Source organism: Hyperolius riggenbachi, chromosome 5, assembly GCF_040937935.1.
Source record: "Hyperolius riggenbachi isolate aHypRig1 chromosome 5, aHypRig1.pri, whole genome shotgun sequence".
Classification (NCBI taxonomy): domain Eukaryota; kingdom Metazoa; phylum Chordata; class Amphibia; order Anura; family Hyperoliidae; genus Hyperolius; species Hyperolius riggenbachi.
The window spans coordinates 252,793,354-252,806,481 of record NC_090650.1 but is presented as its reverse complement, the minus strand read 5'-3'; the positions used below and the strand labels follow the sequence as shown (position 1 = coordinate 252,806,481).

The 13,128-nt window shown below is 41.2% G+C and overlaps 1 protein-coding gene across 4 annotated transcripts in view; it reads right to left on the bottom strand.

Annotated features, from left to right (window-relative positions):
• Window positions 1–13,128, bottom strand: part of MYLK4 (myosin light chain kinase family member 4) — a 299,781-nt gene that overhangs the window by 143,993 nt on the left and 142,660 nt on the right. Inside the window, exon 1 of one of the 4 annotated variants that reach the window (XM_068236803.1) lies at window positions 7,799–8,498. The exons of 2 other annotated variants lie outside the window; for them this stretch is intronic. In XM_068236803.1, the coding sequence (XP_068092904.1) occupies window positions 7,799–8,461 (663 nt within the window). In that variant the 5' untranslated portion in view covers window positions 8,462–8,498. Of the gene's footprint in view, window positions 1–7,798; window positions 8,499–13,128 lie in introns of those variants that run through there. One more of the 4 variants, XM_068236804.1, reaches the window with a different exon arrangement.

Below are 13,128 nucleotides of genomic sequence, written 5' to 3'. Positions count from 1 at the left end.
GGACCACTAGACTACCAGGGAAACTTATTTTAGGGATGGAGCACAACTACACCAAAAGGAAAACATATTTAATCACTTCACCACTGAGGGGTTTTACCCCTTGAGCACCAGAGCAATTTTCACCTTTCAGCGCTCCTTCCATTCATTCGTCTATAACTTTATTATTACTTATCGCAATGAAATGAACTATATCTTGTTTTTTTTCACCACAAATTAGGCTTTCTTTAGGTGGGACAATGTGCCAAGAATGATTTTATTCTAAATGTGTTTTAATGGGAAAATAGGAAAAATGTGGGGAAAAAAATCATTATTTTTCAGTTTTCGGCCATTATAGTTTTTAAATAATGCATGCTACTGTAATTAAAATCCATGAAATGTATTTGCCCATTTTCCCGGTTATTACACCATTTAAATGATGTCCCTATCACAATGTTTGGCGCCAATATTTTATTTGGAAATAAAGGTGCATTTTTTTCAGTTTTGCGTCCATCCCTAATTACAAGCCCATAGTTTATAAAGTAACAGTGTTGTACCCTCTTGACATAAATATTTAAAGAGTTCAGTCCCTAAGGTAACTATTTATGGTTTTTTTTTATTGTAATTTTTTTCTTTTTATTACAAAAAATAAATACATTGGGGAGTGTGGGAGGTAATGAGTTAATTTATAGTGTAAAAGTATGTATTTGTATATGAAAAATGTTTTGGATGTAGTTTAACTATTTGGCCACAAGATGGCCACAGTAATTTTTTGTAAATGCGTCCTGTAAGCGTAGGAAGTACACTTACAGGAAGTTCAATGAGACTGGGAAACTTTTCTTTTTCACAATGATCGCGCTGCTTCTCATAGAAGCAGCCGATCATTGCTGGGGGGCTGAGATCAACGAACGGGAACGGTTTTTCCCATTCATTGATCCCCAGGCGAGTGGCCGGCGGCGTGCACGAGCGCGGGAGAGCACGCATGAGCGAGCGGGAGTGCGGACAGTGCCGGTAGCGGCGGGAGGTGCGTATATCTACGCTCCTGGTGGGCAAAGGGTGTTAAAAGGAGCGTAGATATACGCACCTGTGGTGGTAAAGTGGTTAAGGGGGGGAGGGGGCACTAGACCCCAACTGAAACATATTTAAGGCAATTTCTACAAGGTTAAACTAAGCAAAGTAATACTAGTTACATTTGTCTATCCTGTGCAGAAGAGATACCTTAGAAATAGGATACATAGTAAGCATGGCAAATAGTTTGCTGCTATGTACATTATAAGAAGGACATTGTAGTAGTTTAGTTTGAGAAAAATATCACATAATTCTTCTGAATGGATTCTGTCCAGCCAAAAACGCCTAAAAGATTCCTGGTAATGCTGTGTTTAAGCACATCAGCATGAACTTTTTATTATTTTACACATATATCATCTGGGAAAATAATGCAGAAATAATTTTCCACTCTTTGACATGATGTTTAATATATATGGAGTTTGTTCTTGCTTTTGGAAACATCTCAAAACCATGTGCTTTGTCATTGTACAAACTGAAAGTCCATGTGGTCCAAGACTAAAGGGTTTTCTGGTAAAGGGGTGTCACTGCGGAGGTCAGGTCAGCACAGTGTGTTTACACAGCCATGTTGAATCACATCCTTCACTAACAGGTGGCATGTTCTACGCAAGCATGTGTTGCCTTTTTCTCTATTAAAAAAAAAGTAAAAAAAAAACAACAAACATCTGTTCCAGGGAGAAAACACACTGAGAACTAGTCAGCAACACCGTGGAAGAAAAAAGAATGTACTGTACTGTACTGTACAGAAACAACTTCCTACAGAAAGAAGAAACATTTCATCTACATGTAGTTTTAGGAATAGTTGTCTAAAAGCCCAGATCACTGAACCACAAATATTGGTGTCCTTACAACTTAGGGGCAGATGAACATACATAACACATTTGTAAATATGTTCATACCTAAAATTAGGTTAAACCTAGATTCCACTTTTATTGAGTAAATATGTTTCAGTTCAGCTCTATACTGTAAGGATCAAAGGCAAACACTATTAATCTTGCTTTGAGTGGATAATTTCCCATATAGCAAGGTGAGAGTTTCTGGACAGTCTGTAGCAGAATTGTTGCCACAGTTTCAAAGAAATGCAAGTTGAGCTTACTTTTAGTCTTAGAAACTCTTAGCTGGCTGGAAGTTTCAATTGAAATACCGGTACAGTGTTTTTACTAGGAACATTAAATTGCAAAAAAAAGCTTGTGCTGTGACATGCATTTGTGAACTAAGGGCTGGTTCAGATGGACTCTTGCAGAGCGTTTACCGCAAGCGTTCGGAACGTCGCGGTAAACGCTCCCATTCAAGTGAATGGGAGCGTTTGCATTGAGCTTTTGCACGCGTTTACACGATCGTGGCGTTCGGGTCCCGATTTACGCTAGCGTTCCAGCTGCCCCTGGAAGCAACATGTAGCTTCCAGGGGGCGGCCAACCGCGACGGCTAATGTCCCCCTAGAGGAAGAAAAAACGCGACCGCATCTGAACGCAGCGCGAAGGCTACTGAAAGCCTGACCGCGCAGCCACCACAACGCCCCCAAACATGCAGACGTCCGTCTGAACCAACCCTTAGATATTTTTACCTTTTATTTATAAAGTGCCAATATGTAACACAGTGCTGTAAAAAAAAAGACAATAGGTGGTTCAAATAAAAAATTTACAATATCTACACAGCTTCAGTAAGGTATTTTGGTCATAACTCCCAGCCCTTCCCTATACAGCGAGGAACACGACAAGGCTGCCCTCTCTCCCCCCTCCTCTTTATCCTAGCCTTGGAACCATTCGCGTGCTCTTTACGCGACAACACTAATATTAAGGGGGTTGAGAGAGCAGGTATCTCCCATAAACTACTAATGTTTGCGGATGATACACTACTGTTCCTTATGCAACCTCTCATCTCTATCCCAAACGCTCTTAAAGCTTTCACACATTTTGCTCAAGTTTCTGGTTTAAGTATCAATATGACTAAATCTAAGGCTATGGGAATATCCCTACCCCCACGTCTCTCTTCCCAACTCCAGGACTCTAACACTTTTACATGGGTCCAACTCCTGCCCTATCTGGGTTTCACATTAACCTCTAACTATTCCTCCTTGTTTGCAGCTAATTATCCTCAATTGTTAAAATCCTTATCCTCGCTTACTGACAGATGGTCTTCTCTCCCTACCTGGTTGGGTAGAATTAACTCCATCAAAATGTCCTTCCTCCCCAAACTCCTTTATTATTTCCGCACACTTCCTGTTAGTGTTCCCAGTCACTACCTCCGCATTTTTCAAAACAAAATACTAACTTTCATCTGGGGCCATAAACATCCCAGGGTCAATAGATCAACTCTCTTTGCTCATAAACTAGATGGAGGTCTTGGAACACCTCAAATCTGCTCCTACTACCGAGTGGCCACGATAACCCAACTCACCCGAGTATTTCAAACCCAAGAAACCCCTTTATGGGTCTTTTTAGAAATGCCAGACAGCTCCCCCTTACTCCCAAGCACTCTACCCTGGCTACCTAGGAAAACAAGACCCACCTCTCTTAGCCCCCCTATGCTTCACAGCCTCCAAGTCTGGGACTCCATACGATACTCGGCTAAACTTTCATCCACATACCTTCCTCTTTTACCACTTACGAATAACCCCCTTTTCGCCCCTGGATATGAGGACCCCGCCGCTTTTCGTTGGTGGGTTGACCAGGGATTCACTAGAGTAACTCATTTCCTCACTCCTAGAGAAGTCTGTTCCTGGCCCACCCTACAGGAAAATTCACAAGCACCACCTAGGGAATACTTCCGTTACTTACAAATTCGGCACTGGATACAATCCCTGATTCAGTCTATAGATCCCCCTTACAATACTACACCATATGAAAACATCTGCCTTCACAGACCTAACTCCAAGGGATTAATCTCCACGATATATGCCTCTCTCACTCGTCCAGAACAACCCCTTACCCACGCCTATATGTCTAGATGGGAGACAGATCTCCCAGGCACGAAAGGCAGAGAGGACTGGCTTGGCATCTGGGACAGAGTTTCCCACTGCTCATCTAACTTACATACAATAGAAGCAGCTTATAAAGTCATGACCCGCTGGTATCTGGTCCCTCTTAGAATAGCTAAAGTGTACCCGTCAGCCAATCCCTTTTGCTTCCGAGGCTGTAGATCACCAGGGGACATGATGCACATATGGTGGACTTGCCCCCGCCTCACCAGATTCTGGTGTCAGATATATAGACTCCTCTCAACCCTTTTCCATACGCATATCCCCAGAGACCCCTGGCAGGCTCTCTTACAAGCAAAAGTGGAATCTTTGACCCCCTCCCAAAATAAGTTAGCCTCCTTTATCTTTTCAGCAGCCACAATGACCATTGGAAAAAACTGGAAGAAACCCTCTGTAAATATTTCCGAAGTGAAATCTAGAGTAAACGCCTTTATGACTAACGAGAAACTGACTAGTATCTTAAGAGACACTCATAAAAAATTTGCAAAGATTTGGGACCCCTGGATCCAACTTGAACATCCATCTTTGGAGACTTCCTTTATAACGAGGCTGTGAGTCGGGATTGCCAATCCCTCCATCTTTCTCCTTTCTACTTCCTCTCTTCTTTCTTCCTTCTTCTTCGTTCACTTGATGCATCAGCTGCGCCTACATTGGCGACCTCTTTTTAGATTGCCCAGCTATCGCTGGACGTTGGGCATCGGGGGTCACATTTTTTCCCTGACCCTCGGTCAGGAATTCCCCCATCCATTTTCTTGATATGCCTATAACACGCCCCAGATAGTTGGACATGGTCCTCTGGGGCTCACTTACAGTAAATTATGGTTATATTCCCCTTGCATGTGTTCTGTTTTAAGTGTCATACTCAGTGTATTGGGCCCTTTTTAGACAGGGGTGCTCTGCTTGCTATAACTGAATTGCTGTTGTTTATCCCCTGCTTATTGCCTGAAGAAGTGGGCTGTGCCCGCGAAACGCGTTGCATCTTTGGGGTATTTTCAATAAATGTGTATATCTATACATTTACAGTCCTTGGTGTCTGCTTTAACGGAGGCGAGTCCACCACTTCCTCCCAGCAATTTTTTAAAAATTTTATGTACTTTTATACTTCTGGCGCCTCTGTTCACCTACCAATATATTGGGCCCTTTTGTTACCTTTCAAATGTCAATAGGCAATTGCTCAACACTATGTTGTCCTTGTTTGTAAACCTCATTAAGCATTGTTTACAGCTTTGTTTTACCTTTAAAATTCAAAATTCAATAACATTTTTGAAACAAAAATTTTTTTTTTTACAATATCTAAAAATAGAAAAAGTAGAGAATATGACACAGGAAGAACTGAAATAGTTTCAAAATAAAGCAGACACACATTTCACATATTGCTGCTGAAGAATTTACTTCTCTGTGTTCTGTGTTTTTAAAGATTTGATCATCCTGTCTACTTAGCTCTTTTCAGCAACTGCAGGGGAACAATAGACAAATAACAAAGACAACAACAACAACAACAAAGACAAACACTTATATAGCGCTTTTCTCCTGGCGGACTCAAAGCGCCAGAGCTGCAGCCACTAGGACGCACTCTATAGGCAGTAGCAGTTTTAGGGAGACTTGCCTAAGGTCTCCTGCTGAATAGGTGCTGGCTGACTGAACAGGCAGAGCTGAGATTTGAACCCAGGTCTCCCATGTCAGAGGCAGAGCCCTTAACCATTACACTATCCAGCCGCCACCAATAGACTGCAGGGGAGCTCTGCCCAGGCAGCTCTAGCATACAGTAAACACTGCAGTTTAACCCTTTCAGTGCTCCCTGCAGAAGTAAAAACTTTATTTTTTTTAGGATTTCTATAAATTGTAATGAAGATTTGTTTTTCCATAAAGGTTATCATGCTGTGGTTAATCTTTTGAAGCAAAGAGGAAGTTCTGAGTTTAGTTCGACTTAAAGTCTGCCATTTAATTTACGTTTAACATTACACTTATTACTTACACTTATAATAAACAAGATGAGGAGAAATGTTTAAATCATATCAGGTTTATTTTGTAAAGCTATACAACTTGCCCCAATGAAACCAATCAAATTTTACAGTCATACAGAATTGTATCTGCCCACTTCCTCTCCCAGCTGTTAGCAACCTCCTTGACGCAAGAAAGGTATGCCTGCACATGTGCACAACAGTCCAATATATATGATAAAAATTGCCGTATACATAAAGCACATGTACCTCATTCCTTGCCAACAAATTCATCACTGAGGGCTGTTTCATACCAAAAAGCGCTCTGTGATTAGTGATTTTTGAGCCATTTGATAGCAATTTTGGCAAGCAATTTTAAAGCGATTTTACATTGCTTTTATATATTTTTTACAGAATTTCAAAAACTGCAAACATGCTACATGGAGCACATTTGTGATTTAAATAGCTCATTTGATCACATTAACCAAGGACTTTTCAAAATGTAAACAAATGGAACATTGCTGAAAAGAGCCCTAACAGAAAGGGATTAAAGAGGAACTCCAGTGAAAATAATGTAATAAAAAAGTGCTTACCGTAATTTTTACAATAATTATGTATAAATGATTTAGTCAGTGTTTGCCCATTGTAAAATCTTTTAAATCCCCGATTCATATTCTGACATTTATCACATGGTGACATTTTTACTGCTGGCAAGTGAGGTAGCTGCTGTATGCTGTTTTGGCAGTTGGAAACAGCTATTTCCCACAAGGCAACAAGGTTCACAGACAGGAAACTGCCAGAAGTACCTCGGTACTCAGAGCTTCTTGTGGGAGGGGTTTCACCACAATATCAGTCATACAGCGCCCCTGATGGTCTGTTTGTGAAAAGGAATAGATTTCTCATGTAAAAGGGGGTATATCAGCTACTGATTGGGATTAAGTTCAATTCTTGGTCGGAGTTTCTCTTTAAACTCCTTGCAGTCCTAGATGTGTCCTTTTATTCATGTTAGAAGTGGGCTTCAGTAAATTTCACCATATTAAAAAGCAGTGAATGATTCATCATCAGATGATATTGGACACTCTGTACTGGTATATCTGAAGGCACTGCAGTTTCTACCATGGACTCGCCTGACATTTGCATCAGGCCCTGCAAGATTTAGACTACATTCACAGTGGTGTGCTGCGGTGTTGCATAACGGCCACCTTGGATTGCGGCTTGCTGCACTGAATGCACCACCTATGCGATATTCACAGCGTAATGGGTGCAGTGCATTCTACTGGTGTGCGGCATTGCCTGCACTGCATTCTAAAGGTTATAGCAAAATAAGCGCATTTACTGGTACAGTGAAACATACTTTACATTGACTGTATGCTTCACTCTTGATGATCCAGTACGTAGATAATGTGGGGGGCGTTTTCTTGATCCATTGCATTGCATTCCTGCTGTCATGGGGAACTCAATGCAATGGTCTCTGTCTACCTAGCCTTAGTCATCTAGCTTTATAAGTGTCAGGAAAGTTAATAAATGCAAATGTAACACATAGACTTTACTAATGCTTTATAGACAGTATAATTTATAGACAGCCATTATACTATGTGTTTGTCCATATATGCAATAAACTTAGGTTTACAAGATAAGATTTTACAAGTATTTTTAAAGCTTAAAAAAGTGATGTAATACCCATGCACATCCATGCACACCCCACCCACACAGTATTGCCACTATAACACATCTCTGCCATCTAATGGAACATTTTCAATCATTGCCAGCAGGTATTGTATTTGTCATAAATTCAGCAATGCAGTTGTGTGACATGTGGAGAGTTATGGAATAATCTCACCTTGCGATTTCCTTTGCGCTGCTGTTTTTTCCTTTTGGTCTCCTGTACCACTGTACATGTTTTTCTTTTTTCTTTGCCTTTGAGATGAGCATTTTCTCCCTTTTCATATTTGGTCATTTTACTCCTACCTGTTTGCTGTTTTGTAGAATTTTGCTTCTGCTGAAGAAACTCAAACAGCGCAGAGGATTTGATATGCCCCATTAGAAAGCAGAACACGCTTTGCGCACCAAGCATTATTCGTTCAACTCCATCCAGCTTCTTCATTTGCTGCTCTGAATATCTGTTTATTGATGAGAGGTAACTTATCATCTCCACAAAATGCCCTTTCATTTCTAAAAAAGCATTCTTATCATCTGAATTTTCGCTCGCTTTGTTGGATTTACCGTTCTCTAATTTGATGTCTTGAAGCTCTTTTGTAATGCTTACTATATCCTGAGAGATATACTCAATCTTTTTGGAAACATTGTTGCTTTCCACCAGTATAGTGTCAATTTGACTATGCAGGAAGTCCAGTTTTGCATCCATGATGTTTATGCCTGTTGAGGACGGTGACGCCTTCTCTATGCTGCTGGCAGGGCCTTGGTTCTGCAAGGCTTTTGGATCATATCTTCTGGCCAGAGAGTTCACCAGTGATGACTTGGAAATCTTACTGGCTGCACTCATAGCAAATGCTTAGTCAGTGGAAAATTATATTCTGCTGAGGTATCAGAAGACGAAGCTCATAGAAGCTCTCTGTTTCCCTCTGTGTAAATCACAGCTGTTTAACAGTCGAGTAGAAACTCAAAGTAGAGATTCCTCCGATGTCTTTTTCTTGTTCATCCTGACGCTGGTGAAAATCTCAACAAAGGAGATAGCTTGTTTGGGAAGAACTTGTGGTCCCTTCTAAACGCGGTTTCATTATAATTAGCGTGAGGACTGACAAGTGTATATCCTAAAAGCACGCTGCACTGTTTGACACACAACACTGAGAATAGGGGAAGGGGTTCTATTCTAACTTCAAATGTAATTTGACAGCAAGAGGCCTGCAGGACATTTGAGAAGCCTCCTTTTGCAAGGGGTCTGTACAGCTCTGTTCCTGCATGTCAGATTTATGCTTGTTTCATGCAACTTGATAGTAGTGCTCAAAGAATAAAGACCTCTGAAGACTTTTGAAAATGAATACAGTTGAAATCTTTACAAGAAAATAATCACTTAATTGATCAAATCAGTTAACGGTATGAACCAAATATATTGTATATATTGAAAGAACATTTTTGTTTTGCATATGCAGAGGAAAAAGTTAAACAACAATGACACTGTCAGTTATATTATGCAAACACGTGACTTGACAGATTGTCACAGGTACTTATCTCCACAAAATGCCCTTTCATTTCTAAAAAAACATCCTTATCATCTGAATTTTCGCTCGCTTTGTTGTATTTGCCCTTCCTCTAAAGCAGGTTGGGTTTAAAAGGGAAGATCGGGGTTACTATTATGAAATTTTGTAATTGAAGAATGCTGCTCTCCGTTTGCTCAACGTGGAAGAAGCCGTGGGTTTTGGCTCCCCTTTTTACAAGCAGTGCGAGCTATGTACACAGCTCCAGAGGCCCAGATAGTGATGCAGGGTTGCCCCCTTGCTATGTTATATTGCACTGGAGTCACTCGCTGTCATCCAAACACGTTTGCCTCAGGCAGCAAAAAGTCTAGAACCGGCCCTGCTCATATAGATAGATAATCTGAAGACACTGGAAAAACGGACACTTTAAAGAGGAACTACTCCAGTGAAAATAATGTAATAAAAAAAGTGCTTCATTTTTACAATAATTATGTATAATTGATTTAGGTAGTGTTTGCCCATTGTAAAATCTTTTAAATCCCTGATTTACATTCTGACATTTATTACATGGTGACATTTTTACTGCTGGTAGGTGATGTAGCCGCTGCTTGCTTTTTTGGCAGTTGTAAACAGCTATTTCTCTCAATGCAACAAGGTTCACAGACAGGAAACTGCCAGGAGTACCACGGTCCTCAGAGTGTCTTGTGGGAGGGGTTTCACCACAATATCAGTCATACAGCGCCCCCTGATGGTCTGTTTGTGAAAAGGAATAGATTTCTCATGTAAAAGGGGGTATCAACTACTGATTGGGATAAAGTTCAATTCTTGGTTGGAGTTTCTCTTTAAAGTGTGGAAGAAATGTATACTAGTTACCTTTCCACCAATTGAGATCAACCTACTATTGGAAGACTTTGTTCTGACCTCCTGGTACTGCCTGAAACACATAGGGGGCTCTTTGGAATACAAGCCTGGAAGATACCTTTTTTTTTTTTTTAAATCCGGTTTATTAATGATCATAAAAGATATAACAACAGAAATGGGCAGAGGCAACATACCTACTGCCCAATTAAACAGCAGTCACATACACAGAATACAATATCCAGTATATCTCTTAAACATTTTGATTCGTAAACTACAGCAGCAAAATATTCTGTAAGTATATGGTATGAGTATGTCTCTGGCAATATAATCATAAAAATATTACTCAAATATAAAACCTGAGCAGCAGCTCAGGGAACTCAGTGTAACTTATAACCCAGTGATTATATAAACCAAGGGTACCTGTGTGAGGTTCCCAATTGCATATGATAATATAAAGTTATTGTTTGAGGTACCTTATCAGCTTATATTTAAATGTAAATTTAAATTGTGTCAAGGGAGTGTAACCACTTATCCCATATTTTGTTGAACTTCATAGGACACTTTTGATTGGAGTATAATACTTTTTCAAACTAGATGATGTCCATAATCAGAGTTTTCCACATGGAAATCAAGGGGCAATCAGGGGAGAACCATTTTAATACTATTGATTTTCTGGCTAGGAACAGGGATTCACGAATAAACATTCGGTGGTGGTGTTGTCTATCTTCTTCTGTCATTAGGCATAAGGCAGAGTTTGCAATCTAGATCAAGTGTGTCTCCTCCAATGGCTGATAGCATAGATATGACTTGACGCCAGAAACTAGCAATCTCTGGACATTGCCATATGAGATAGCAAACATTTGCCCCGGGTGCATTACATTTAGGGCATTTGTCATTACTGTGCAGTTGTTTAGTATACATCTGCATTGGAGACCAATATGCTTGATGTATGATATACAACTGTATGAGTCTATTGTGAGCCGCTGTAGAGGATAATTTAACTGATAGGAAAAAATCATTCCATTCAATGGCCTCAATTCACTAAGCTTAAAGAGAAACTCCAACCAAGAATTGAACTTTATCCCAATCAGTAGCTGATACCCCCTTTTACATGAGAAATAGAATGATTTTCACAAACAGACCATCAGGGGGCGCTGTGTGACTAATTTTGTGCTGAAACCCCTCCTACAAGAGGCTCTGAATACCGCGGTACTCCTGGCAAACTGCCACAATGTAACACTGTTCACAGACAGGAAATGGCTGTTTACAGCTGTCTAACAGCTAGAAACAGCTAAATAACCTGCCCACAGTAACAATGTCACCATGTAATAAATGTCAGAATGTGAATCTGGGAGAGTAAAGTTTTTCCAATGAGCAAACACTGACTAAATCATTTATACATAATTATTGTAAAAATGAAGCACTTTTTTTATTACATTATTTTCACTGGAGTTCCTCTTTAACTCCTGTCTTTAATAACTCTTCAGAGCTGTTTTACAGTTATCACAATTATATCACCATGGTGATAACTGTAAAACAGCTCAGAAGAGTGTTATAAAGATCCCATTTAATTCTCACTTGGCTACTCCGGACATTGTTTGATTCTCGATTTTCCCATTTAATAAATGTGTAAATAAATATGAGATTAGCCCCTGAGCCCCCTGTGTCCTAAGAACTCCAATTAGTGGATAGTCAGATATGGGTAGGGTTTGTATTCCGAATTGAGCTTTAAGAGCATGTCTGAACTGGAACGCTCTAAGGACTGCGGTATTGGGTATCTGAAATGTATGCATGATTGTAGATATTGAGAGTATGCGATTGTCAGGGTCCACAACCTGTTAAATGATGCACAAGTTCCTTGTCTTCCAAAAGGTAGGGTCTGGTAAGGACATCAAATGTGGTAGAGCTGGATTAGACCATAGTGGGGTTTCAAGAGGGATATCTGAGTGCAGTGGCGGCTCCAGCTTCAGATTTTTGGGGGGGCTCAAAGGGGGCACGAGGGCTGGCAGGCCGGGCTTTGGGGGGAAGGGGGGCGGCGCGGCGAGAATTTGGGCGTGGTCATGATGTCATGTGGGCGGGGCTAACTTTAATGTAGTTGTACCAGCTAACGTAGTTACATGAAAAAAAAAATGAAGTAAACGCACATAATGACAGGTAGCCTTTCACCAGTAAATGCACATAAGAATCAGCTTTTCAGCAGTTAATGCACGTAATGACAGACAGCGTTTCCTCATTAAATGCACATAAGAGACAGCTTTTCACCAGTTAATGCACATAATGACAGACTGCGTTTCTGCAGTAAATGCACATAAAGGGACAGCTTTTCACCAGTTAATGCACGTAATGACAGACTGCGTTTCCGCAGTAAATGCACATAAGAGCCTGCTTTTCACCAGTTCATGCACGTAATGACAGACAGTTTCCCCATTAAATGCACATAAGAGCCTGCTTTTCACCAGTTAATGCATGTAATGACAGACAGTTTCCCCATTAAATGCACATAAGAGCCTGCTTTTCACCAGTTAATGCATGTAATGACAGACAGTTTCCCCATTAAATGCACATAAGAGAGGCGCATGTGCGGCACCAGCGTGAGCGGATGCAACACGCCTGAGCTCCGTGTCTGAGTGGAGCGAACGGGTGCTACCACAGCCAGCACATAAGCTAACAAGAGCCAGCACCATCCCCGTGAGATGGGGGACAGGTCCAGCCGCAGGAGAGGAAAGAAACGAGGGGACAACTCCAAACAGGAACCGATTAAGGAAGACTTCTCTCGGCAGCTGAAGAGAGACCAGGCGTCCAAGATGGCCGCCGACGCCTCAGAACAGGCCTCCTCATCGCAAGCCGCCTTAGGACAGGCAAGCTAGCCAGGCTCACCAAGCGCTTCGTTATCCCCACAATCCGAACGCTTTAGCCAGCAATCCTCTCCAAGCCCACCGGCATCTCCTCAACCAGATATCGTCGCCATGCTGCATAGGATCCTGAAGCAGGAATTAGGTGCAGCAGTAGCAAATATCACCGCCCAAATCCAAGAAATCGGTGAAAGGACCCATGCAGTTGAGGTGAGGCTAGACGGATATGCGGATGCCTTGGCTGACGATAAAAGGAGACTGGACGAACATGATAAGAAGTTCCTCCAGATGGAGGCCAGACT